The 23,280-nt window shown below is 43.2% G+C and overlaps 1 protein-coding gene across 5 annotated transcripts in view; it reads right to left on the reverse strand.

Moving 5' to 3' along the window:
• The window catches only part of hdac11 (histone deacetylase 11), a 140,811-nt gene that overhangs the window by 111,957 nt on the left and 5,574 nt on the right, over nucleotides 1-23,280 (reverse strand). For all 5 annotated transcript variants that reach the window (XM_078413949.1, XM_078413950.1, XM_078413947.1 and 2 more), the window contains exons 2-4: nucleotides 12,258-12,326; nucleotides 11,238-11,386; nucleotides 8,642-8,742 (exon numbers count right to left, since the gene is read on the reverse strand). In XM_078413949.1, the coding sequence (XP_078270075.1) occupies nucleotides 8,642-8,742; nucleotides 11,238-11,386; nucleotides 12,258-12,292 (285 nt within the window). In that variant the 5' untranslated portion in view covers nucleotides 12,293-12,326. The remainder of the gene's footprint in view (nucleotides 1-8,641; nucleotides 8,743-11,237; nucleotides 11,387-12,257; nucleotides 12,327-23,280) is intronic.

Genomic DNA, 23,280 nt, shown 5'->3' on the forward strand with positions numbered 1-23,280 from the left:
TTTTCTGCCAAATGCATTCTGATGAGTGCTCTGTTATTTAAAACTAGTCCAGGGATGAAATTGTAGCAGACATCCCAGCTCCACTGAAAGGATTTGTCGTGCACAGATTAGAGATGCGCTTTAAATGAGATATCCTTTCTGTATGGAACAAGCTGCCAGAGGAGGTAGTTGAGGCTGGGACTATCCCATTGTTTAAGAAACAGTTAGACAGATACATGGATAGGACAGGTTTGGAGGGATATGGTCCAAGCGCAGGCAAGTGGGACTAGTGCAGCTGGGACATTGTTGGCCGGTGTGGGCGAGTTGGGCCGAAGGGCCTGTTTCCCCATTGTATCACTCTGAGACTCTGTAACTCCATGTATCACAAGTTGCTGAATGCTTCCACACTAATTTATGTTAATCATTGTCATGCCCTCCACCTCCACTCCACCCCCCCCCCCTCCCCCTCCCCACACACACACACAATAAGCAAGCCTGTACTCAAACTAAATGATAAATTTAAATCAGCATCTCGAGATGTTTTAAGAGAACCTTTCCAGCACAACAAAACTGTCTAATAATCAAGAGAAAAAAAAACTTGCAAAGATACTGGTATAGGATTTCTACTTGGCTGCACTGCAATGCACATGAAACTAAAACAATTAAAGTGGGACAACATTTTAATGAATTTCAAATGAAAATTGTATCTAGTGCAATTTTTTTGCACTGAATTCAAAGTATCATTCTTGCTCTGCACCTGAAAACTGGTCAAGCCCCAAACAGAATTAATCAGCTATGTCTCTGCCAACTCCACCGACTATTAAAATAAAAGTTTGTTTCAAGTGCTAGGACATTTTATAACTTTGTGTTTTCCACAATTTTCCAATCCCCATATTTAACTGCCAAATACCACCATTAAACATTCTAAAATATAAAAGGAATTGTTGAAAGATTTATTTTAAAACTGTGTTCAAAACTCTGCGTAATGTGCTCCATATCCCATCTTACGTTTGATGATGTGCAAATAAATTTCATTGCACACCATGAAAAAGCAGAATAATTAACACCAGGAGCAACTATTTCAGCCAAAGCCGAAACTCTAAGCCTCAAACATTTGATCTATGATTCGTATTTCTCTCGGGCTAAACTGTTTACCATCACACTGCCAGATCTTTGCATAATCATTGTTTATATCAAAAATAATTGCTGAGAAAACAATTTGCAATCAAAAGTAATTTTATCCTAATTACATAATTAAAGCAAACATTTGCCTTTGTGGTGTTTCAGTTCATTGGGTAACATTTTAATGTGCCAGGAATGAGTCTGAAGAAGGGTCTCGGCCCAAAACGCGTCACCCATTCCTTCTCTCCAGAGATGCTATCTGTCCCGCTGAGTTACTCCAGCATTTGTGTCCATCTCCGATTTCAAGGTTGTCATGGAGGTCAATAAATCCCAAATATAGTTGCCAAGTCTTTATTAAATTTCCTGATCCTAGACATAACAGAGGCCTGTGGCCTTTGTTTCTCTCGGGAAGTTGAATGCAGTGGCAGTGCTTACACCAGGTTGCCACCTAAACGTTTCTGTTAAACATGTTAAGAAACTCAGAACCCTTGCTAAAAGAAACAGTGAAACAAATCCCCAGTAAATCTTACAACAATAGTGGGAGCAATGTTGAGCAGAACTTTTGCTCTTGTGAAGAACTTTAGCGTCCACTTCAAACAATAAAAATTAAATCCTTACATCAAGGGGGGCTGAATTATAAACAGTGAAGTATAACAGTGGGACGGAGAATGGTTACGTCATGGAAAGGAAGCCAATCAGCTCATTATAACCACCTCAGAGCGATGCAAGAGCGATCCAGCTCATCCAACTACCTCCTTAGCCATCCAAATGTTCTTCCTGTCCGGTATTTATCCAGCTCCTAAGACAGACACAAAATGCTGGAGTAACTCAGTAGGACAGGCAGCATCTGTGGGGTGGGCACCTCGCCTACAGTCTGTCTGTCCTTTTCAAACTTTTTTATTTATTTTTTGTAAGTTTTAAAAGTCTGTGTTAATGTTCTCTGGTTTGTTTTATGTGGGGGGTGGGAAAGGGGGCCGGGGGAACCTTTTTTCCCAATCTCTTACCTTGCCAGAGATGCTCTCTCTTGAATGCATTCAGAGAATTGGCCTCCACAACCTTCTGAGGCAGAGAATTCCACAGATTCATAACTCTCTGACTGAAAAAGTTTTTCCTCATCTCAGTTCTAAATGGCCCACCCCTTATTCTTAAACTGTGGCCCCTTGTTCTGGACTCCCCCAACATTGGGAACATGTTTCCTGCCTCTAACGTGTCCAACCCCTTAATAATCTTATACGTTTCGATAAGATCTCCTCTCATCCCTCTAAATTCCAGTGTATACAAGCCTAGGCGCTCCAGTCTTTCAACATATGACAGTCCCGCCATTCCGGGAATTAACCTAGTAAACCTATGCTTGCCCTCAATAGCAAGAATATCCTTCCTCAAATTTGGAGACCAAAACTGCACACAGTACTCCAGGTGCAGTCTCACTATGGCCCTGTACAACTGCAGAAGGGCCTCTTTGCTCCTATACTCAACTCCTCTTATTACGAAGGCCAACATTCAATTGGCTTTCCAATCCCTCTTCTCTGGAATTGACAGAATTAAATTGAAAGATGCAGCCTTTGTAATGGTAGATAACCTTCACTCTCCAGAATACCACCAATTTTAATGTCACCCACAAACGCACTAACCTTTCCAGGCACATTCACACCCCAGTTGTTAATACAAATACAAATACTGTAATGAACAACAGTAGGCACCGAACAATCCTTCTGCCACAGCATCACATTTTCTGCCATGAATTTTAGCTGCCTCCTTTCTGCAGATTCCACCGGCCTATCCACATCCTCTATTTTAATCCTCTTCACTGTATTTCAAAGTCTTGTGTCATCTGCAGAATTGAAGTCATTGATATACAGTAATACCTCGATTAGCACTCTAGATACATTCCTAGAAAATGCAATGCTAAACAAAGCAAGAACTCAACAGGGTCATTATATAGCAGAAGTGGAGATGCGATCCTGATAAAGTTATTTTTAACTTGAAATATAGACGGCACTGTATATTACCTTGTATATGTAGAGTATGGGTAATAATAAAGTCTAATACTGTATAATAACGTATCTTTACTAATCTATATACAGTGTAGAATATTAAACTATGATGAATAACATAAATTTGAAGAATCTCAAATATAAATGTAACAATGATGGCAGCAGAGGGATGGAGAGCAGCAGAGGCAACATCTGAGATGAGGGTCCAGACTGTGATTCCTCCTCTTGTTTCGGCTGCTTCTTGAAGAATGCGTCTAGGGTTTCCTGCCTTTCGTGAGTCTTCTCTTGCGAACCCATTTCTCGGCAGTGGGAAATCTTGTCCTGAACACTATTTTACCTTGCCGCTTGTCTTGTTTCATCCATGGCTGCTTTAATTTTATTTATGGCCTTCATGATGTGGTGGTTTTTCTAAAATTCCCCGATTTATCTTGGCCATCTGTCTCCTCAACAGGTGGTCTGAAGGCGCAGCGAAGGCAGTCGGCTCTGAAATTAGAAATGATCCCGATCCATTGGTTGCAGTGAAGTAGTTGCGTTCGGTGGAAGATTAACCACATCGGCAGTAATGCAGCTCAGAAGACCATCGAGATTCTCGTGGTGGCAAGAGGCATTATCGATCAGCAACAATGCTCCAAGTGTAAGGTTATTTTCTTCACAATATCACTTCCCTGCTTGGCAAAAGTGTGACACAAACCACCATGTGAAAGTATCTATTGTCACCAGGCCGGCCCTTTTGATTTCCAAATCACAAGCAGATGTATTTTTGATAATCCTCTCATGACTCATGATGTTTCTGACTATCTCTATCTTCTTCTTGTAGGTGTCTGGAGATGCTCCTTGCTTTTTTCATGATAATCAGTTGGCTTAATGGCATGATGTGTAGGAAAACAAAACTGCAGATGCTGGTTTAAATCGAGAGTAGACACAAAAATGCTGGAGTAACTTAACGGGTCAGGCAGTATCTCTGGAGAGAAGGAATGGGTGACGTTTCGGGTCGAGACCCTTCTTCAGTCCGAAGATGGGTCTCGACCCGAAACGTCAGCCATTCTTTCTCTCCAGAGATGCTGCCTGACCCGCTGAGTTACTCCAGCATTGTGTGTCTATCTTGGCATAATGGCATGTTGCGTTGTGTTTGATCATCCACCCAAATGCAAAGCAGATCTTCCATTTTCTTAGATGCACTTTCAGCTCTTGGTGTTAAAGTTGCAGAATGGTTCCAGGTGAAAGTTGTACAGATAATATCACAAATTCTGAAAGACAACTAGAATGTGTGCACAATGTAGTCAGGTCAGAACTTGAACTGAGGACGAAGAGAAACCGCTGACCTGATACGAGCACACACATAACGTGTTCTGTTCGGCTATGCAAATGTAAACAAAGACACGCACTCTTGGTGGGTTGTTTGAGCTTGTAAACTGTGACCACTTTTATGGATTTTTTTGTGGAAAAAATAAGGATCCAAAATGAAAGAGCCTTATAGCAAAGCAGTGTTATGTGGGTGGAGCTAAGCAGGGCATTACTGAATCAAATGGCAGTGCTCCTAATTACCAGCCTTTGGAAACACCTCTCCAATCCAAACAAAAAGTATACACTAATTCCTGTCACTTTGGCAAATTTCTAGCGATGTTGTCATTGTTTCTAATCCATTATTATCAATCTTGAATACAAACCGATTAAGCAGCGCATTGTCAAATAACGTTTGAAAGTCCATAAGCATAACACCACAGGAACCACCTTCTCCTCATCAATCTGCTTTGTAACGTCATCAAAGATGTCTATCACGTTAGCGAAACACAAGTGACCTTAAACAAAATCACGCTGGCTTTCCCTAATCAATCTATACTTGTCCACATGTCTGCTAATTCTATTAAATCCCTAGATGAGCTTGTGGCTACTCAGTTTAAACTCACACCAATTTTTAGAGCAAAGACATAGCATTTACAATTATCCAGTCCTCTACGCTAAGTAAGATAATAGCCAATGCCACAGCAATTTTCCCATTTTGGTCCCCAAGTAACCTAAAGTAGGTGCCAGGGAGACTGAGTGACATACCCTCTGTCCACAAGCCCGTCTCACGCTACATCCTGCACCTGAGTGAGATCATGCTATGCTGACAGTCCTGTAGCATCGGCTTCCTTGGCAAGGATGAAGTATTCAGATCCTCAGTGTCTCACTCCATAAAAAGACCTCCATAAATAATCCCTGGTCAGCTTCGCGTTTTCCCTCGTTAATCAACTGTTGCTTATATGCTCTAAAAGGAGGTTTTTAGATTCTTTTATATTTACTGCCTTCTTACTTCCTTTCTTACCTTCCCTCTGAAATCTACACATTCAACTGGTTCTCAGCATCTATCCAAACATAGGCCCGATGAAGAAGGGTCTCGACCCGAAACGTCACCCATTCCTTCTCTCCCGAGATGCTGGCTGACCCGCTGAGTTACTCCAGCATTTTGTGTCTACCTTCGATTTAAACCAGCATCTGCAGTTTTTTCCCCAACATAGACATCTGATAGTCCACACACGAGTATCCATTGACCTAATGCATTCAAGCGCTGGAACCCTCAAAAATATGGTCAGTTTCACATTTTAGTAACTAGATAATACTGATCTAAGGTACACTAACAGCTGGTTATGAAACACATCCGTTATTTTTGTTGAAAAGAAAAAAAGAATGCTGGAAATCTGAAAGGGAAACCTCTTAGAAAAACTTAGCAGTTCAGGCAGCATCTGTTAATGTTTCAGGTCAAAAATCCTTCATCAGGGTTATTCTGACAAAGGGTCCTTTACCTCAGTCATGCAGGCCCTTCAGTCCAACTTGCCCATGCTGACCTACAGGCCCTATCCACACCAGTCCCACCTGCCTGCATTTGGCCCAGATCCTTCTAAACCTATCCTATCCGTGTACTTGTCCAAATGCCTTTTAAACTTGATGACAGTACCTGCCTCAACTACCTCCTCCGACAGCTCTTTACTTCTGTTTCTCTCTTCAGAGATGCTGCATGACCTGCTGAATGTTTCCAGGATTTTCAATTATTACTTGCATTCTTGTTTTGTGTATTTCAAAATTTCCAAGGCAATTATAAAATCCCCAATTATAATAGTAATTCAAATTCACAGCAGTTCCACTCTAACTAAATTTGGGCAGTTATTACCATACACCAATATATCTTCCATTAAACCGACTTAGCCCAACATCAATCCATTTTTGATATCAAAATAAAGACAGCAGGACAGCAATTTGTTCTCTCAGCTATGGACGGATCTGTCAACTAGCAAAACATCAGAGCATATAATGCCTAAAGCTATGCGCCACCAAAACAGGCCCTTCAGCCCAACTTGTCCATGCTGACCAAGTTGCCTGACCGAGCTAATCCCATTTGCCTGTGTTTGGCCCATATCCCTCTAAACCCTTTCTATCCATGTAGCTATCAAAATGTATTTTTAAAGTTGTTATGGTATTCATTTCTACACTTTCCCCTGGCAGCCCATTCCACATACCCACCATCCTCTACATCAAAAAGGGTGCCCTCAGATCCCCTTTAAATCTTTCCCCTCTCACCCCATACTGATGCTCTCTAGTTTTAGACTCCACCACCCATTGGGCAAAGACCATTCATCCTGTCTACGGCCTTCATGATTCGACATACCTCCATAGAGCTCATCCCTCAGCCTCCTGCACTCCAGGATAAAAAGCCCCAGCCTATCGAGATTCAACTTATCTCTTAGCTCCTAAGCCCCAGCAAAATCCTTGTGAATCTTTAATCCTTGTGTACCATTTCTCACTTAAAGCTTACACCGATCAGCCAAAACATTATGACCACTGACAGGCGAAGTGAATAACATTGATTATCTTGTTACAGTGGCACCTGTCAAGGGGTGGGATATATTAGGCAGCAAGTGAAGAGTCAGTTCTTGAAGTTGATGTGTTGGATGCAGGAGAAATGGGCAGGAGTAAAGACCTGAGCGACTTTGACAAGGGCCAAATTGTTATGGCCAGACGACTGGGTCAGAGCATCTCTGAAACGGCAAGGCTTGTGGGGTGCTCCCGGTCAGCAGTGGTGAGTACCTACCGACAGTGGTCCGAGGAGGGACAAACCACAAACCGGCGACAGGGTGTTGGGCGGCCAAGGCTCATCGATGCGCGAGGGCAACGAAGGCCATCCTGTCTGGTCCGAACCGACAGAAGGTCTACTGTGGCACAAGTCACAGAAAATTTTAATGGTGGTCACGGGAGGAATGTGTCACAATACACAGTGCGTCGCACCCTGCTGCATATGGGGCCGCACACGGAGGACCAACAGCATATTAGGCAGGTGGTCATAATGTTTTGGCTCATCAGGTCATAATGTTTTGGCTGATCGGTGTATATCCTATATTCTATATCATTTGCTCCCATTACTACTGACCTCTCAACCAGGACTCTTTTTTGTGGTATTCGTGTTTTTTTATGTAAAAAGAAATTCAAGTGAAAGGAGAATGGGTCTGGGAGCAGCTTCAGAAGAGCAAGGCAATAACTTCACTCAAGATTTTAGATTTAGATTTAGAGAGATACAGCGCGGAAACAGGCCCCTTCGGCCCACCGAGTCCGCGCCGCCCAGCGATTCCCGCACATTAACACTATCCTACACACACTAGGGACAATTTTTACATTCACCCAGTCAATTAACCTACATACCTGTACATCTTTGGAGTGTGGGAGGAAACCGAGAGAAGAGTAAGAGATTTGTCTGGCATTTATACAAGCAACTCACCTGGATGTTGCTTGTAGTTTAACCACCATCACATTGGCAAGTCAATTATCTGGATAACTTTAAATACAACTAAACAGAAAATATAATTATACTACACAATTTTCAAGAATCATTTTTCGAGATCCAAAAAGATGCACTAAGGCACAAAGAATGGTCACCTCCATACTCCACATATCAACATTGTTGTAATTAATTTGATTGATTTGTTTAATATAATGCGATCAGAGGGATCCTAGTTATTTATGAAATATAGAACTGGCCAACTTTAACTGCACTTTTGGTGTTTATAATTTTAATTTCAGCCCAGGAGTTGGTTAATTGCAAATACCAGATTTCATTCTTAGTGCAAGATATTATCGACAAGAATCATTGAAAATTGGAAGGAACTGTATTTATTTTCAAAGACTTTTCTCAAGCTTCTTGGAGATCGCAAAACAAGAAATAATAATAAATTATTTCTAATTTTGGGTTAAAGACAACACTGAGCAGGATTCTGCTTTCAGGATATTTTATTTTTCAGAGGCTGGACTTTTCTGGTATCCTGTAAACATTAAAGCAGAATAAAGCAAAAACCGAGCACAAAACACAGGTTGTTTAAAAGATGATATCTCCACCAGTACTTAAACGTCAAGACCCTGTAAACCAGCATTGTTCCCCAGTCAGTGCATTTTAATATTTCAGCAGACGTTAAAAGCATGACCTAACAAACTAGATATCAATAATTTCTGTTCAATTCACGTGGATAGTTTTCCATGATGCACAGTTAAGAAAAATGAAGAAAGCACTGAAATCAAGTCACCTTCAGTTTATTGAGGTACCGCTTTGAATGTACAACTAATAGGTCGTCCTCCTGGGCTTCACGGGCTCGTACGATGGTTTCATCCTTTATCATCATCGCTTCTGAAAGTAGAGAAATAAAAAAGGTAATAATCTCCAAATAGGATTTTCAATCCAAAACTCACATCCAATAATCACTTAAGACCCTCTTTCCATGCAGGACATTAAATGCGTTATTTTTCCTCCAGAGCAATACAATTCTTGTCTTACAATCATCCATTTTCCTGTTCTCAACATACAAATTACCTTGTACTCTCAACATACAAATCATTGCCACAGAAGGCTGCGGAGGCCAAGTCAATTGATATTTTTAAGACAGAGATAGATGGATTCGTCATTAGTATGGGTGTTAGGGGTTCTGGGGAGAAGGCAGGGAAATGGGGTTAGGAGGGAAAGATAGATCAGCCATGATTGAATGGCGGAGTAGTCTTGATGGGCCGAATGGCCTAATTCTGTTCCTATCACTTATGAAAACCTTTCAATGATACAGAAAATGTTACTTATGAGCCAATTGAACAGTACAACTGAAGAACAGGCTCTTCGGCCCAGGCTCGAGAGTTTAGCAACATGCTCTCTCACTGCACCCCCTCTGTGATTCCTCCAGCCCTCCAACTCTACGACCACGTTCTAACTTCAGATAGTTCCTCTGTCCCTCTCTTTCCCCTCCCCCTTCCCAGTTCCCCCACTAGTCTTCCCGTCTCCTGCTACATCCTATCTTTGTCCCGCCCCCCCCCCTCCCCTGACATCAGTCTGAAGAAGGGTCTCGACCCGAAACGTCACCCATTCCTTCTCTCCAGAGATGCTGCCTGTCCCGCTGAGTTACTCCAGCATTTTGTGTCTACCCTCGGCCCTCAATGTCAGTTCCAAACTTGATGCCAAGTTAAATTAATCTCTTCTGCCTGCATGTGATCCATGCCCTTCAATCTTTGCATGTTCGCGTGCCTAAAAGTCTCTTAAACTCCACTACTGTATCTGCTTCGTCCGCCATGCCAGGCAGCACATTTCAGACACCCACCACTCTCACAGTAAAAAAACGTTCTCCCTATGACTTTAAAGATGCTCTCTAGTTGTGACAGGAAGCAGTCCTGAACTACGGTGAGGGTGGGTGGGTATGTGGGGGGGGGGGTGTGGGGGGGGGGGGGATCTTTCTTTTTTTTTTAGGTCTCTTCCGCGGGGCCTTCCATCGCCCGGCGCGGCTCGGCCGTGGGACTGAACAGCGCCCGGTGCGGCTCGGCCGCGGGACACCATTCTGCTTTAGTTAAACATTTTGTTCAAGATGGCCGCGCCGTTGTGTTTGGCTGCCTGCCACGGTATGTTTCTTTTTTCTTTTTTTTTCCTAATCAGATGTGCAGCACTTTGGTCAACGTGGGTTGTTTTTAAATGTGCTATACAAATAAAGTTGACTTGACTTGACTTGACTATCTACCTCACTGGTGACCCTTGGACTATCTTTGATCGTACTTTACTGACTTTACCTTGCACTAAACGTTATTCCCTTATCATGTATCTATACACTGTAAATGGCTCGATCGTAATCGTGTTTGTCTTTCCGTTGACTGGTTAGCACGCAACAAAAGCTTTTCACTGTATCTCGGTACACGTGACAATAAACTAAACTGAACTAAAAAAAACACGTGTCCTCTTGCCTTTGACATTGCTACGCTGGAAAATAGGTACTGACCTATGGCTGCCTCTCATAATGTTACATACTTCCATCAGGCCGCCCCTCAGCTTCTGATGTTCCAAAAACAAAAACAATCCAAGTTTGTCAACCCTTTTTTTATAGCTAATACCCTCGAACCCAGGCAGCATTCTGGTCCAACTTCTTCTGCACTCTCCCCAAAGCCACCACACCTTTTCTGTCATGGGGCGACCAGAACTGCAAACAATACTCCAAATGCAGCCAAACCAAAGTTCCATAAAGCTGCAACATGATTCCTGTCTCTTGTACTTGATTCCTCGATCGATTAAGGCAATCAAACCATTCATCTTTTTTTACCACTCTGTCTATTTATGTTGTCACTTTCAGGGAGCTATGGACTTGGACCACAAGATCCCTCTGTGCATCCACTCTGTTAAGGGTCTTGCCACTAAGTGGATATTCGTTCCTTATAATCGACCTCCCAGAGTGTAACATAAAGGGTGGCAAGGTGGCGCAGCGGTAGAGTTGCTGCCTTACAGCGCCAGAAACTCGACTACGGGCGCCGTCTGTACGGAGTTTGTATGTTCTCCCCGTGACCTGCGTGGATTTTCTCCGAAATCTTTGGTTTCCTCCCACACGTACAGGTTTGTAGGTTAATTGGCTTGGTATAAATGTAAATTGTTCCTAGTGTGTGTAGGGTGGTGTTAATGTGCAGGCATCGCTGGTCGGTCAGGTCAGGGCCTGTTTCCACGCTGTATCTCTAGACTAGACTAAACTGAACCTCACACTTTCTCAGATTAAACCCTATCTGCCATTTCTCTGCCCGTATCCGTAGTTCTCTAAAATCGTGCTTAAAAATCTATTTGATCGCCAAAGAATTTCAAAGATAATGAATTCTTCCAAACAAATTACATACCTTTTAGAAAGTTGACAATTTTCCCCCATTTTCCCGCATCAAAAGGATGAAGTTTTTCCAATCCCAAGAATGTGATATTGTAATCAGGAGAATATACGATCGGCCATGGTGTCGATGGAAGGTCAATGTAGAGGTTGGTTCTATGCGGCCTTTAAATGAGCAGTCAAATATTAAGGACCAGAAAGATTGATACAGCTATATACTAAAACTCTCGTTGTTTGTTTGTTTGTTCCTGAACTACAGCCAAAACGTTACACGATAGCACGGCAATTTTAGGCCCACCTTACTCACCGACGTCCCTTTGGTGCTAATGGAAGAAGTTTCATTGAAATCGGTGTTATATTTTTTAAGTTATTCACATTTTAAAGTTTAAATCTATCTCCTAGAGAGGGAGGGTGGTGAAGGGAGGGAGGGAGGGGAGTGGAGGGAGGGGGGTGGACGGAGGATGAGGGGGAGGGGGATGGGGAGGGGGAGGGGGCTGCACCAATGCAGGAGAGGTTTGGGCCACTTGGTCTAGTGTTTTAAAAAAATTAACAAAGTTGGCTCTATTTTTAACCACAACCCACAAGCATTAAGGATTACTGAACAGGAACAGGAATTTAAGCAATCCTCTCCTCACCGATATTACGTAACCCACAAACCAAATCCGAAAATATGGACACCACACTGCTACTCTGGGTACAGTACCAGCAACCTTCAGGGAGAGATGATAGGGCACCTCAGACAGTAAAACTCCGCATCGCACTCAAAGCTCACAGTAAATATAATTAGCTAATTAATACTGTTGCTATTAATTTCTCATTACTTTTGATACATGAATGAATAACAAAATGAACCTTATTCATAAGGATAGCGGAGTCAGGGGGTATGGGGAGAAGGCAGGAACGGGGTACTGATTGAGAATGATCAGCCATGATCACATTGAATGGCGGTGCTGGCTCGAAGGGCTGAATGGCCTCCTCCTTCATCTATTGTCTATTGTCTATTGTCTATAACATTGAAATATTATATAAAACTTACAGTTTGACTTCCTCTCTGTTTTGTTCCACTGACATCTTCTTTCTTACATACTTGTTCTTTTAATTAGTCCTGGAGAAGACACAATAATTAATCTTTTCATGAAGTTACGAAACCTTTACACCAACCCATTCAAGGAAATGTTAATGCTACGACTAAATGCTGAGATGATAAGATAGTTTTTAAAACACATTTTTAAAAAGTGGTAGAAAGCAGTAGTGGGGAATTTCCAGAATCTAGAATTTCTGCAGCTTAAGGCGAAGACACCAATAATAGTGTTTAATATTAGGGATGCCCGGATATACTGATATCTCATCGGCACATTGATTTGAGCGGAGAGGATTATGAGGGTTTAGGACACGGAGAGACTTGGAAACTATAGGAATTCTGAAACACATGGTTAAACATAACCTGAGAAATAGAAGCAGAAGTTGACCATATGGTCCCTTGAAAATGTAGGACCAGATAATCTGGTCTACAGTCTCCACTCCACTTTTGAGCCCCAATCCAATAATCCTCAACTCCCTTATTGATCAAAAATCTATCTTTAACTTGAATATCATTTATTGAATATCAAAACAAACAGATGTTATGCGGAGGCTTGGTAAGGCACTGATCAGACCGCATTTGGAGTATTGTGAACAGTTTTGGGCCCCATATTTGAGGAAGGATGTGCTGGCATTGAAGAGGGTCCAGAGGAGGATTATGAGAATGGTCCCAGGAATGATTGGGTTAACATATTATGAGCTTTTGAAGGCACTGGGTCTGTGCTCGCTGGAGTTCAGAAAGAAGAGGGGGGGACCTCATTGAAACTTACTGAATAGTGAAAGGCCTGGATAGAGTGAATGTGGAGAGGATGTTTCCACTAGTGGGAGAGTCTAGGACCAGAGGCCATAGCCTCAGAATAAAAGGACGTAACTTTGGAAAGATGAGGAGGAAATCTTCAGTCAGAGGTTGATGAATCTGTGGGTATTTTTTAGGCGGAGATTGATAGATTTATGTACAAAGTAACTGCAGATGCTAGTTTAAACCAAAGATAGACAAAAAGCTGGAGTAACTCAGGGGGTCAGGCAGCATTTCTGGAGAAAAGAAATTGGTGATGTTTCAGGTCGAGACTCTTCTTCAGACTGAGAGTCAGGGGAAAGGGAAACGAGAGATATAGAAGGTACATAGGACAAATGAATGAAAAATATGGCAAAAAGAAAAGATGATCAAGGACAGATGGAGCCCATCATGGTCCATTGTTGGCTGTGTGGCAGGTGATAACAGCTATACAGACAGTGAAACTCAACAGGACGACAATGAAACTAGTACTACAACTAGGGTGGGGGTGGGATGGAGAGAGAGGGAAAGCAAGGGTTACTTGAAGTTAGAAAAATCAATTTTCATACCGCTGGGGTGTAAGCTGCCCAAGCAAAATACGAGGTGCTGTTCCTCCAATTTGCCTTTGGCCTCACTCTGACAATGGTGGAGGCCCAGGACAGAAAGGTCAGTGTGGGAATGGGACTGGGTGTTAAAGTGTTTTAAGTGTTAGAGGTTATGGGGAGAAGGCAGTTAGGCAGGAAAGATAGATCAGCCATGATTGAATGGCGAAGTAGATCTGATGGGCCGAGTGGCCCAATTTTGTTCCTATAACTTATGGACTCATATTCACCAATTAGTTCTCCAAGGCAGAGGATTCCAAAAACTCATAACCATCTATGAGAAGAAATTCCTTTTCACTCCATAAATCAATGACCATTTATTCTGGAATTATGCCCTCTTGAGTCTGGATTGTAAAATCCAACACCGTGAGGCTTTTATATGTATTATTATAGTAAGTAGAATTGCAGTGACATGCATAATGAATGTTAACCAACTTGGCGGTGGTGGTGGGAAAGAAGCGGCATTATGAGAGGGTAGAGTCAGAATCTTTACCCCAGGATGGAAATATAAAGTACCAGAGGGCATAGCTTTAAAGTACACAGAGGCAACGTTTAAAAGGCAAATTTTTACATAGAGGATGGCGGGTGCCTTGAATGCGCTGCCAGCAGGAGGTGGTGCAGGCAGATACAATCGTGACATTTAACATAGAAACATAGAAAATAGGTACATGAGGAGGCCATTCAGCCCGTCGAGCCAGCACCACCATTCATTGTGATCATGGCTGATCGTCCCCAATCAATAACCCGTGCCTGCCTACTCCCCATATCCCTTGATTCTACTAGCCCCGAGAGCTCTATCTAACTCTCTCTTAAATCCATCCAGTGATTTGGCTTCCACTGCCCTCTGTGGCAGAGAATTCCACAAATTCACAACGCTCTGGGTGAAAAAGTTTTTTCTCACCTCAGTTTTAAATGGCCTCCCTTTCATTCTAAGACTGTGGCCCCTGGTTCTGGACTCACCCAACATTGGGAACATTGTTCCTGCATCTAGCTTGTCCAGTCCTTTTATAATTTTATATGGTTCTATAAGATCCCCTCTCATCCTTCTAAACTCCAGTGAATACAAGCCTAGTCTTTTCAATCTCTCCTCATGTCAGTCCCGCCATCCCAGGGATCAATCTCGTGAACCTACGCTGCACTGCCTCAATTACAAGGAAATCCTTCCTCAAATTAGACCAAAACTGTACCCAATACTCCAGATGTGGTCTTACCAGGGCCCTATACAACTGCAGAAGAACCTCTTTACTCCTATACTGAAATCCTCTTGTTATGAAGGCCAACATTCCATTAGCTTTCTTCCCTGCCTGCTGTACCTGCATGCCAACTTTCAGTGACTGGTGTACATGGACACCCAGGTCTCGCTGCACCTCCCCCTTACCTAACCTAACACCATTGAGAAAATAATCTGCCTCCTTGTATTTGCAGCCAAAGTGGATAACCTCACATTTATCTATATTATACTGCATCTGCCTCGCATCTGCCCACTCACTCAACCTGTCCAGGTCATCCTGCAAACTCCTAACATGCTCCACAGTTTACACTGCCACCCAGCTTTGTGTCATCCACAAACTTGCTAGTGTTGCTTCTAACTCCTTCCTCCAAATCATTAATATATATGGTAAACAGTTGCGGCCCCAACACCGAGCCTTGCGGCACTCCACACGCCACTGCCTGCCATTCTGAAAAGGACCCGTTTACTCTTACTCATTGTTTCCTGTCTGCCAACCAATTCTCTATCCATGTCAACACCCTACCCCCAATACCATGTGCTCTAATTTTAGTCACCAATCTGTCGTGCAGGACCTTATCAAAGGCTTTCTGAAAGTCTAGATACACTACATCCACTGGCTCCCCTTCATCCATTTTACGTCACATCCACAAAAAATTCTAGAAGATTAGTCAAGCATGATTTCCCTTTCATAAATCCAGGCTGACTTGGACTTATCCTTTTACTGCTATCCAAATGCGCCATTATTACCTCTTTAATAATTGACTCCAACATCTTTCCCACCACTGAAGTCAGGCTAACTGGTCTGTAATTCCCCGTTTTCTCTCTCGCTCCTTTCTTGAAAAGTGGGATAACATTAGCTATCCTCCAATCCACAGGAACTGATCCTGAATTTATTGAACATTGGAAAATGATCACGAATGCGTCCACTATTTCTAGAGCTGCCTCCCTGAGGACCCTGGGATGCAGACCATCAGGCCCAGGGGATTTATCATCCTTCAGTCCCATTGGTCTACCCAATACTATATCTCGCCTAATGAAAATTTCTTTCAGTTCCTCTACCCCCCTAGATCCTCTGTCCTCCAACACATCTGGGAGATTGTTTGTGTGTTCCTTAGTGAAGACAGATCTGAAGTACCTGTTCAAGTCTTCTGCCATTTCCTTGTTACCCATAATAATTTCACCCATGTCTGCCTTCAAGGGACCCACATTTGACTTAACTACTCTTTTGCTCTTAAGATATCTAAAGAAGCTTTTACTGTCCTTCTTTATATTCTTGGCCAGTTTCCCCTCGTACTTCATCTTTTCAGCCCGTGTTGCCCGTTTTGTTACCTTCTGTTGTCCTATGAATGTTTCCCAATCCTCTGGCTTCCGGCTACTCTTTGCTGTGTTATATATCTTTTAGTTTTATTCCATCCCTAACTTCTTGTCAGCCACAGTTGCCTCCTACTCCCCTTAGAATCTTTCTTCCTTTTTGGAATGAAATGATCCTGAGTCTTCCAGATTATGCCCAGAAATTCCTGCCATTGCTGTTCCACCGTCAATCCTGCTAGGATCCCTTTCCAGTCTACCTTGGCCAGCTCCTCTCTCATGCATTCATAGTCCCCTTTGTTCAACTGCAACACTGACACTTCCGATTTAACCTTCTCCTTCTCAAATTGCAGATTAAAACTAATCATATTATGATCACTAACTCCAAGCGGTTCCTTTACCTCGAGTTCTCTTATCAAATCTGGTTCATTGGACAACACTAAATCCAGAATTGCCTTTTCTCTGGTAGGCTCCATTACAAGCTGCTCTAAGAATCCATCTCGAAGCCACTCGACAAACTCCCTTTCTTGGGGTCCAGAACCAAACTGATTTTCCCAGTCTACCTGCATATTGAAATCGCCCATCACCACAGTGGCATTACCTTTCTAACATGCCAGCTTTAACTCCTGCTGCATCTTACACCCTACATCCGGGGCTACTATTTGGGGGTCTGTAGATAACACCAATTAGTGTCTTCTTGCCTTTACAATTCCTCAACTCAATCCACAGTGACTACCTCGCTTCCCTTGCAAGGGACTGAATTTCATCCCTTACCAGCAGAGCTATCCCACCACCTCTGCCCACCTGCCTGTCCTTTCTATAGGATGTATAACCCTGAATATTGTTCCCAGGCCCGATCCACCTGCAGCCAGGTCTCTGTAAACCCCACAATGTCATATCTACCAATCTCTAACTGAGCCTCAAGCTCATCTACTTTACTTCTTATACTTCGCGCATTCATATACAATACTTTTAATTCCTTGCTCATCTCACCCTTCACATCGATCCCTATTACACTTGGCCATTCTCTCCTATCCCTTTGTCAGCTTTCTTTGCCGTTAATTCTGGGATCATTCACTATCCCTTGACTCTCTTTCCCTTTAACTCCATCCTTGACTATCCTATTTGACACACCCCCCCCTTATTTAGTTTAAACCCACCCGTGTAGCAGTGGCAAACCTGCCTGCCAGAATGGTGGTCCCCCACCTGTTAAGGTGCAATCTGTCCCTTTTGTACAATTCCCCTTTACCCCGAAACAGATCCCAGTGATCTGAGAATCTAAATCCCTGCCCCCTGCACCAGCTCCTCAGCCACACATTCAGGTCCTGTATCTCCCTGTTCCTGCTCTCACCAGCACGAGGAACTGGAAGCAAACTGGAGATAACCACCCTAAAGGTCCTGCTTTTCAGCATTTTTCCGAGCTCTCTAAAGTCCCGCTGCAGAATATTCATCCCCTTCTTTCCGACATCGTTTGTGCCAACATGCACAAACGACCACTTCCGGCTGTTCACCTTCGCCCTTGAGGATTTTCTGCACTCTGTCCGTGACATCCTGGATCCTGGCACCAGGGAGGCAGCACACCATCCTCGAATCTCGCCTGTTGCTGCAGAAACCCCTGTCCGTACCTCTCACAATGGAGTCTCCTACTACCACAGCATTGCCTGACGTCGGCCTCTTTTGTTTTGGCTCAACAGCACTTTTTGCTTCTCAAGCCAGTCTGCCGCTCAGTGTGGCAACGTCTTCTTCCCCAACAGTTTCCAAGTGGGTGAACCTGTTCTCAAGAGGTACAACACCCGGGGACCTTTGCATTCCATGTTTCCTTCCCTTTCTCACCGTCACCCACCTTCTCCCTTCCAGTACATTTGATGTAACAATCTCACTGTAGGACTTGTCCAGGAACAACTCCGTTTCTCGGACAAACCTGAGGTCATCCACTTGCTTCTCCAGTTTCCCAACACGGTCCTTCAGAAGCTGTACCTGGATACACTTCTCACACTTGTAGCAGCCAGAGGCACCAGCAGTGTCCCTGACCTCCCACTTCCTGCAAGCATCACACTGAATCAGCCTGCTTGGCATTTCCTTCTTGCGTCTCACCCTCTCCAACATTTGGTGTGGCGTCCTCTCTCAGCCTCCTCGCCGAAGACTCGCAGCCGAAGACTCGCACTTTTCTCACAGGGCACTTCCCTCGACAGGGCCACACCCCTTGAGCAAGCCTTGCTTATATCAGATGCTAAATTGACTAATTGTCCAATTTACCAATCTTCCAATCTTCCAATCTAATTGTTCAGCCAATCCCCACACTCACTCCTAACCTTTCTTTTACCCGACCTGCGCTCAAAGACTGCTAACGTACTGTTTGCCCTCTTTCCAAACCTGCACTCAAGACTCACCAAGTTCAGCCAACGGTCGTTCTCGCTGCTGCTTTGCCCGACCTGCACTCAAAAGAGACATTTGGATAGGCACACGGATATGCAGGGAATGGAGGGAGATTAATTATATGATCTTGATTTCGGCATCGTGTTCAGCATAGGCATTGTGAGCTTAAGGCCATGTTCCTGTGCTGTACTGTTTTCTCCCTCTCTCTCTCTCTCTCTGTTCTATATTACCCATGAATGAAAATATCCTCTCAGCACCTATCTTGTCAAGTCCCTTCAGATTCTTATCTTGAGATCACCTCTCATTCGTCCAAACTCCAGTGGGTATGGGCACCATACCCTGATACCCTGATAAGGACACCATTCCAGCCGAGGAATTCAACGCAGTTAAACTTTCTTTGAATTAACTCCAACACAAAAAGATCCTTCTTCAGTTAAGGAGAACAAAATGGTTGCATAACTCCTTAAAGCCCTGTACAACTGCAGAAAGACTTCTTTATTTTAATCTCACATGCTCTGCCATCCACCAAGATCACGAGTGATCGACCCCATCACCGTTCCTATCACTATCCCATATTTGATTCCTTCGATACCCAGAAAACGATTTGATCTCTGCTTTGAATAGACCCAAATAACCAAACTTCCCACAGATGCTCATGGTAGACAATTCCAAAATTGGCAATTTAATTTTCTTGAAAATTCCACAAAACTTCTACCCAATACCATAAAATCTATGCTCCCGAGTTAGCAATTTATCTGCTACTTCGAGGAATATGTTGTTACTGTCTCGCCCTCTAATAATTTTACATGCCACAGTTAAATAGAGACCAACATTTAAGTTGCCATCTTAATTACTTGCTTCTTCTTCATGGTGCTTCATTTAAGAGGATGTCCAGATCATTCCATATTGCAGTATTCCATCATCTCCGATGAGTCGATGGAATTTGTTGGGAATTAGGACAGGCAGCAGAGTTCCACATGATCTCATGTATATGGAATGTACAAGATTGGAGGCTGGTTTATCTGCTTTTAGTTTATCTGGTTTAATCTAACCATTCAGGTCAAATCATCTAGTCAGGGTCACAAAGACACACAAGAAAATTGAGTCACAAGGAACTGCAGATGCTTGAATCTATGTGGAAAGAATGGGCGGGTGAGTTTTTGGGAAGACATGCAAAAGATTCACAGAGAGGGGCAGACTTAATAAAGGTGAAAACCAGCAGCCTTAGCTGTGGGACCGATGAGAGTATACAAGGTAATAAACAGCCCATTGCAACATCAGAAGGTACCAGACTGAGGTACCAGAATTAGCCATTGAGAAATGCATATGTCTATTGAGAATCTATATTCTCAATGGGAATTTAGTAGATTTTCTCAACCTTGATTTCTTGAAATCGTTTGGAGCCAGTGACATATAATGCATATGAAACTGGCTCCAAACGATTTCAAGAAATCAAGGTTGAGAAAATCTACAAAATTCAACCTGAATGCATTACTTGAAATGTCTCTTGCAATCATGGGTTTATTAGTACATTGTTATTCTTTAATCTGTTCACGGCCAAGTTTTTTTTTCTCTCTATTGGCCATGACCCAAGAAAACTCAGGGAGGCACTGAACAAGTTAAATACTTAACTAACAATTAATAGTTGGCCGATGGCACAGTAACTGAACAAACAGGATTTGTCCAGCATTCTTGGAAACAACACACATGAAAAATGTTGATCTTTGTCAGATGACTGGCAGCATTGTAGCAGGACTGGAACAGTTTGATTAGAAATAGAGTTGGTACTGCAGCACAATGTTAAAAGATCTTTTGCTAGGTGGACATTAAAGCCTATATATTTTTTAGTACATTAAGACATTTGCCTCAATGTGCGGGGAACGCTGGGCGGTGTGGACCCGGTGGGCCGAAGGGCCTGTTTCCGCGCTGTATCTCTAAATCTAAAAAATCTAAAATCTAAAAATGACCACTGGCCAGTGACATCTACCCCTGACATCCACCATGATAAAGAACTTTGAGATGCTGGTCAAGGTGACCATCAACACCAGCCTCTCCATCAGCCTTGACATTCTGCAGTTTAAAAGACACAAAGTGCTGGAGTAACGCAGCGGGTCGGGCAGCATTCATGGAGAATACGATGGGTGATGTTTCGAGTCAGGTCCCCAGAGCTACTACACTATAAACTCTCCCAGCTGACTGTGCCTGAACCCCTCTGTCGGTCGATCATCAACTTCCTGAGGGACAGGAAGCAGCATGTGAGGCTGGGAAAGAACACCTCGGACCCGCAGACCCTCAGCATAGGAGCACCACAAGGCTGCGTACTCTCCCCTCTCCTTTACTCTCTCTACACCAACGACTGCACCTCCACAGACTCCTCTGTCAAGCTCCTCAAGTTTGCGGATGACACAACCCTGATTGGACTGATCCAGGATGGGGAGGAATCTGCCTACAGATGGGAAGTGACACAGCTGGCGTCCTGGTGCCATCGCAACAACCTGGAGCTCAATGCTCAAGACAGTTAAATTGATAGTAGACTTTAGGAGAGCTCCCCCTCCCCTCCCCCCACTCACCATCAACAACACCACAGTCACATCTGTGGAGTCATTTAAGTTCCTTGGAGCCATCATCTCCATGGACCTTAAATGGGGTCCACCATCGACTCCACAGTCAAAAAGGCCCAACAGAGGATGTACTTCCTGCGGCAACTGAGAAAACAGCACCAGAGACCCTGGTTTGATCCTGCGTTCGTACAGGTGCTGTCTGTGCTGAGTTTGCACCTTCTCCTTGTGACCACATGGGTTTTCTTCGGGTGTTCCCAGTTTCCTCCCACACTCCAAACATGTACAGGTTTGTAGTTTCATTGGCTTCTGTAAATTGTCCATAGTGTGTATGATTGAAATAGTGTGAAATAGGATTGTAGTAATCGAGGTTGATGCGGACTCAGTAGTCTGAAGGGCCTCAGTAGTCTGAAGGGCCTCAGTAGTCTGAAGGGCCTATTTCCACGCTGTATCTCTAAACTAAACTAAGTTCCCCAGACTTCATCTTCAGCATCTGATGTTCTCGATGTAGCCTCCTGTTATATCGGCAAGGCCATGCATAGACTCACCAACAGTTTTGCCAAACAATTGCACTTGGATGGCCTTCTGGGTCTTCCCATTGCTAACCATTTTAACTCCTCGTCCCATTCCCATACAGACCTTTCCGTCCAAGGCCTCCTCCATTGCAAGAAGGAGGCCAAACGCAAACTGGAAAAGCTACCTCAGATTCCGCTTGGGTAGCTTACAACCCAATGGTCTGAAAGTTGAATTTTCAAATTTTAGGTAACTACAACTCAACCCTCTTTACCCTATGCTTCACTTGAAATCGCACACATTTCGCCAATCCCACCTTCTGCCTTTTCATCTCCGGCATTTCCCAACCATCTGCCTTTCAAAACCCCCCTCACCTGTACACACATATTACTTCCCAGGCTTTGCCCTGCCTCTTCCTTTCTTCCTCCTCGCTTCCTCTTCCCTTCCCTTCCTCTCCACTACAACCATTCTGAAGAAGGGTCACGACCCAAAACATCCTCTATCCATGGTTTCCACAGATGCTGCCTGACCTGCTGAGTTACTCCAGCACTTTGTTTCTTTTTTTTAAAATTGGAATGCTTAAAAGCTTCTAGATTGTCCAGACCTCTGATATGTCAACAATTTAAGCACCTTGCTGAGGTTTGTGTTGGGTCTATGAAATAACAAATGAGTTGACCAGTCTGGAAAAAACAACAATATAGTACTTCTGGACAATGGTGTCAAGTTCCTGGCAGGGTTTGAACAGAAACTGTGCTGTTCACTGCTTTAGGTTCAGAAATGACAATTTTGTTGAAATCTTAGCCTTCAGTTTTGCAGTTGCATTCATTGAAATCCATGGCTTCAATGTGCTTACAATATTAAAAGTACAAAATCAGTGGTTGTTGTATAACCCTTTAAACACTACAATTTTACTGTTGTCTACTTAATTAGCTGCCTCCATTATTCTTTTTGCATCAAGCTTTGTTAAATAGATTAAATTATTTTAGAAAAAGCTTTATTTTAGTCTCAGAATTATCACATTTGCTTTAATGTGTTTGAGCAATTTATTTGACTATCTCTACCTGATTTGTTTTGCACCATTTACTTAAATAAGTTTAACTTAAAGAATAATACTCATAATACTAATAATTTAACCAGTTAATGATGGCCAATGTACGTCTCAACCTAAATTTGTCTTATTTAAACATTGCCTTTAATGTTTAGCACCAAAAAGATCGTAACATAATCTTTGCATTCAATTGTTTGCAAACAATTGTTCACCTCTAACTCTGCTACGACCTTTTCGATTGTCAAACCCGAAGCAATCTTCTGGAAAACAGTCCAGAAATGTACTTTTTGTATAATCGAGCTGCTTTGCTTCTCCTAGTGCATGGGGAAATTAAATATCACCCTATTATATTTTCAAGCTCAACAGGTTTCTCAAGTCTCCATACCAGAACAGAATAGACTTTAGACTTGGGCGATGCAGTGCGGAAACTGGCCCTTTGCCCCCGACCGAGTCCACGCCAACCAGCGATCATCCAGCACACTAACACTATCCGACACACTTGGGACAATTTACAATTTTACCAAAGCCAATTAACCTCTTTGGAGTGTGGGAGGAAACCAGAGCACCC

The sequence above is a fragment of the Rhinoraja longicauda genome, chromosome 17 (genome assembly GCF_053455715.1).
Source record: "Rhinoraja longicauda isolate Sanriku21f chromosome 17, sRhiLon1.1, whole genome shotgun sequence".
In the NCBI taxonomy this organism is placed as follows: Eukaryota; Metazoa; Chordata; class Chondrichthyes; order Rajiformes; family Arhynchobatidae; genus Rhinoraja; species Rhinoraja longicauda.